The sequence below is a fragment of the Vanellus vanellus genome (genome assembly GCF_965231255.1).
Source record: "Vanellus vanellus genome assembly, chromosome: 28".
Taxonomy (NCBI): Eukaryota; Metazoa; Chordata; class Aves; order Charadriiformes; family Charadriidae; genus Vanellus; species Vanellus vanellus.
In genome coordinates this window covers 824637-828553 of record NC_138933.1, presented here as the reverse complement: position 1 = coordinate 828553, position 3917 = coordinate 824637, and the positions used below count along the sequence as shown (strand labels likewise).

Sequence of the window (3917 nt, the reverse complement as noted above, 5' to 3'; positions counted from 1 at the left end):
GAACACACGTACAAAGAAAACGCGTCGCATCCTACCAGGCCCCTCTCTACTGCCCTGAAAGGGAAAAAGCCGGACAGGGGTTTAGGGAGCCAACCCCCCCCCACCACCACCACCACCCTCCGGTACCCCAAAAACCGAAGTCCCAGCAGGACTTTTTAGGGATGTAAAGAAAACGTCGCCCTTGCTATAAACCTGCAGGTTTGGAACCTGATGGGCAGCTGAGGAAGGGAGACATGGCTGAATGAGATGTATTTCCTTAAAACAAACAAACAAACAAACAAACCAACAAAAAAAAACCCCACCACAAACAAACACCCCGTAATCTCCTTTTTTTTTTTTTTTTTTTTTTTTTTTATAATTGAGAAAATAGCACCCAGGCGACAAAGCGCATCATCCGAGTTATCCCGGGGAAGGAGAGATGCGACTCGCTCAGACTCCAACAGGCTGTTATCACCGGAGGGTACAAAAAAAGAAGGATTTTTTTCTACCTATTTTCCTACGTTGTCATCAATAAACTCAGCAAAACAGTACACAAAGTCTGTCAGCAGAGTTGTTGCAAAGAAACATCTTTTTTTTTTTTTTTTTTTTTTTTTTTAAGAGGGAGGATAGAATTTTGGGGTAGTGCAGAGAAACGCTGGGAATCCCGAGAGGGAAAAAAAAAAAAAAAAATCTCCAAAGGCTCAGTTTCCGTGGAAGGAAATTCAGATTTTTTTTTTCCTGGGAGGGTTTTCTAAGGGGGGTGTGTGCGTTTTCCTTCTCCTTGTGACATTCTGGCGTTGAGGACAACACCACCGCCTGCATCAAAGCCTCATATCTACAGGGACAGTGTGATACACATACCTCATTTATTATATAGATATATACCATATACACCGGATATATACACATTCTTTGTCTCTCGCCTCTTCCTAGACATGCTGATTAAGCCTAGAGATACTGATTAGCTGCAAACCTTCAATTTCGAGTGAGAAAAACACATCTTGGGTCACACCGTGCACTGATAAAAAGCATCTTCCATAAGGATGCGGGGCCGGTCCTTTAAGACAACACACCGCACCCCCTTCCCTATTCCCCCCCTCCCCCCCCCCCCCCCCTTCCTTTTTCTTTTTGCTATTTTTCCCTCCCGCTTTCCCACTAAACCAGCCCTAAACACTTCGTGGCAGCCCAGGAGAAGGTCCGGGTTCCACCCTCAGCACCCTCAACCCCGGTCTCGCCGCCAACCGAAGCCGAGTGGGGGTGGAAGGAGGGGCGGGGGTGGGTGGGGGGACAGGAGCGGGACCAGTGACCCCCGACGGTGCCCGGCGCTGCACGGAAACCCTACCTGTGGTGGTGGCAAAGGAAAAGCGGCTAAAGTCGCACTCAAAACCTCCCCTTCAGCCCGCCGAGCATCTCTGGAAGCCGTCTGTCCCCCCGCGGTCCCGGCGGAGAAGATGCATTATTATTATTATTTTTTGTTGTTTGCTCGCTGTCGGGTTTGGTATTTTAAGGGAAACTGGTTATTTATTAATATTCTTTCTTTATTCATTGATTTCTGGGAAGGAAGGGGTGGGGGGATTAAGGGCGGTCAGGTAAAGTCCCGGGAGTTCGGGTGAACGCTAGAGAGTCTATGTGTGTGGGGGGATGTTGTTGGCTTTTTTTTGTTGTTCTTTTTTTTTTTTTTTTTTTTTTTTTTTTTAATACCCGACACGGACGCTGTTAAAACTTTAAAAGAAAGAAAGGGCTTGCTCTCTCAGGAGGAGTCTTTTCTTTTTCATACGCCGGTTCTGGAACCAGATCTTCACCTGCTGGTCGCTCAGGTTTAATCGGTCTGAGAGCTCCCTCCTTCTTTGGCGAGTAATGAATTCATTGACCATAAACTCCCCTTCCAGCTCTGCCAGCTGCAGCTTGGAATAGGGTTTTCGTTTTTTCCGGGACCGTGTGTGCATCGGGTACCAAGGAGCACCTGGCAAAGGGGGAGCGAGAGTTGAGCACTTGGCAAGGAAAAAAAAAAAGCCACCCCAAAAATCTCTTTAAAAAAAAAAAAAAAATAGCGGCACCCCCAGTACATCTTTCTGCACCTCCCTGCTGTCCCCGAGGTCCCTCCCTGGGGGTGCTTAGGGATGTTCCCAGCCGCCTCCCAGGGTGATGCGTAGGGTGGGCACAGGAGAAAGAAGGGAAAGGTGGGGAGCGTTATAACCGGGGTACGGAGCAAAGGACGCGCAGGGAGCGGGAGACAAACCTGAGACCCCCCCGGGAGACGCTCCACCGCCGCTCCGGCCCCGTTAACAGGGAGAAACCTGCACCCCAATGCCAGCAGCTTTGAAGGCTGTGGTTTTTTGGTTGGTTTGTTTTTTTTTTTTTTTCTTAAGCATCCCCTCCCTTCCCCCCCCCCCTTGCCTCGGGCAGACACACCTCTGCGATGTCCCCAAAAAGCGCCCGGTCGCTCCGCCAGCCCTCCGCGCCGCGCAGGGATGCGCAACCACCACCCTTCTCTGCGACGCTCTCTCTCTCTCTTTTTTTTTTTTTTTTTTTTTATGGGATATTTACATGTTTATAGCCTTTTCTTTTAAAAGAAGCACCACCTAATAAAACATTAGGGATTTCGGTGCTACCCCTAGTGGTCTCAGCACACATAGACGCGCCGCTGAGCCCATGAATTACACCACGAAGCAGCCCCAAGCCGGCAAGTTTCCAAGCAAACCCCCTCCTCCCCTCCTCAAAAATCCAGCCCCGAGACCCTCACCCCCTCCCCACCACCCCCTCCCCCCTTTTCCCGGGTCTTACCACCGGTGCCTAAAGTGCTGCCTTGATTCAGGGGGGACACCAAACCCCCCGCTTCTCCGGCCGTGCCTTTATTCCCTTCATTGAGCAAGGAAGAGCTGGAGTCTGACTCCAAGGACTGGCAGGACGGAGGGTCGTGGGGCACCGCTTCGCTGCTCGGATAGTCATATTTGCTGAAATTGCCCCCCATGCCGTTGGGGAGGCTGGATTCCAGGGGCAGCAAAGCACTGTCCCTGCCCCTCTCCTCCCTCTTGAGCCCGCTGGTTTCGGAGCAAGTTTCCCGATAATAACATTTGCTTTCCTCCACCCGGGCGAGGTCGCAGGCTCTACCGAAGGAAGGGTTAATGGAGACGGGGCTGCTCAGGTAGGGTTGAGGGTACCCGTTGCAGGGTTCCGAGGATGCCCAGGGCAAGGAGCAGACGTTATCCCGTCGGGGGTAGGAGAGGGAAGGCAAACCGGGCAGCTGCCCTCCGGAGGCACGGAAATTAGGGAAGTAGAAGGTGTCTCCCGTGTGGATGTTCACCAGAGGTCCCACAAAGCCGGGATTAAGGAGGTTGTGCTCGCCCATTTCCGCGGGCCTGACCGAAAGCTTCTACTTTATTGCTATCTGACATTAAACATAGTTAAACCGACGGCTCGGCCCCATTGGTCCGGGGGGGTCACGTGAGCCCCAAATTGCGCTGGGAGGGAGGGGGGGGGGGCCCTCCCCTCCCCTGGCAGCCGAGACAAAACACAACAGCAAGTTCCGCCTTTTTACGCCTTTTCTTCCCCCCCACCCCCCCCCCGGCCTTCTTCACCCCCCCAATCATAAAAAATCATAAAAAATCCCATAAAGCATTTTATTAAAAAAAAAAAAAAGGCAACGGCTCCCAGCGCTGCATCGAGAATCGCGAAGCGCCCTAAAATGTCATATTTAGCATAAAATAATCGATAGGCGAGGGTTTTGCCCCAAAACCGCTGCGCCCCCCTCCCCCGCCAACACTTCGGGGCCCTCCACCGTCTCCAAAAGCGAGGCTGGTTCTCATTAATTAGCTCCTTTATTAACTAAAACAGTTCGAATTTACAGTATCTCCCCAATAAATTACTATTAGATATTGTGTCATATAAAGTTTACGGGCTTTTTAAGGAGACGAATGATGGTGCCCGCAACAGGCTCA

At 51.2% G+C, this 3917-nt stretch overlaps 1 protein-coding gene across 1 annotated transcript; it reads right to left on the bottom strand.

Moving 5' to 3' along the window:
• Positions 1-1703: 1703 nt before the first annotated feature.
• Positions 1704-3328, bottom strand: HOXC12 (homeobox C12; the record flags this gene model as incomplete). The annotated part of the gene is made up of 2 exons (XM_082496402.1): positions 1704-1942; positions 2764-3328. The coding sequence occupies 2 exons, from the start codon at positions 3326-3328 to the stop codon at positions 1704-1706; spliced, it is 804 nt and encodes a 267-aa protein (XP_082352528.1).
• Between the last annotated feature and the right edge of the window lie 589 nt (positions 3329-3917).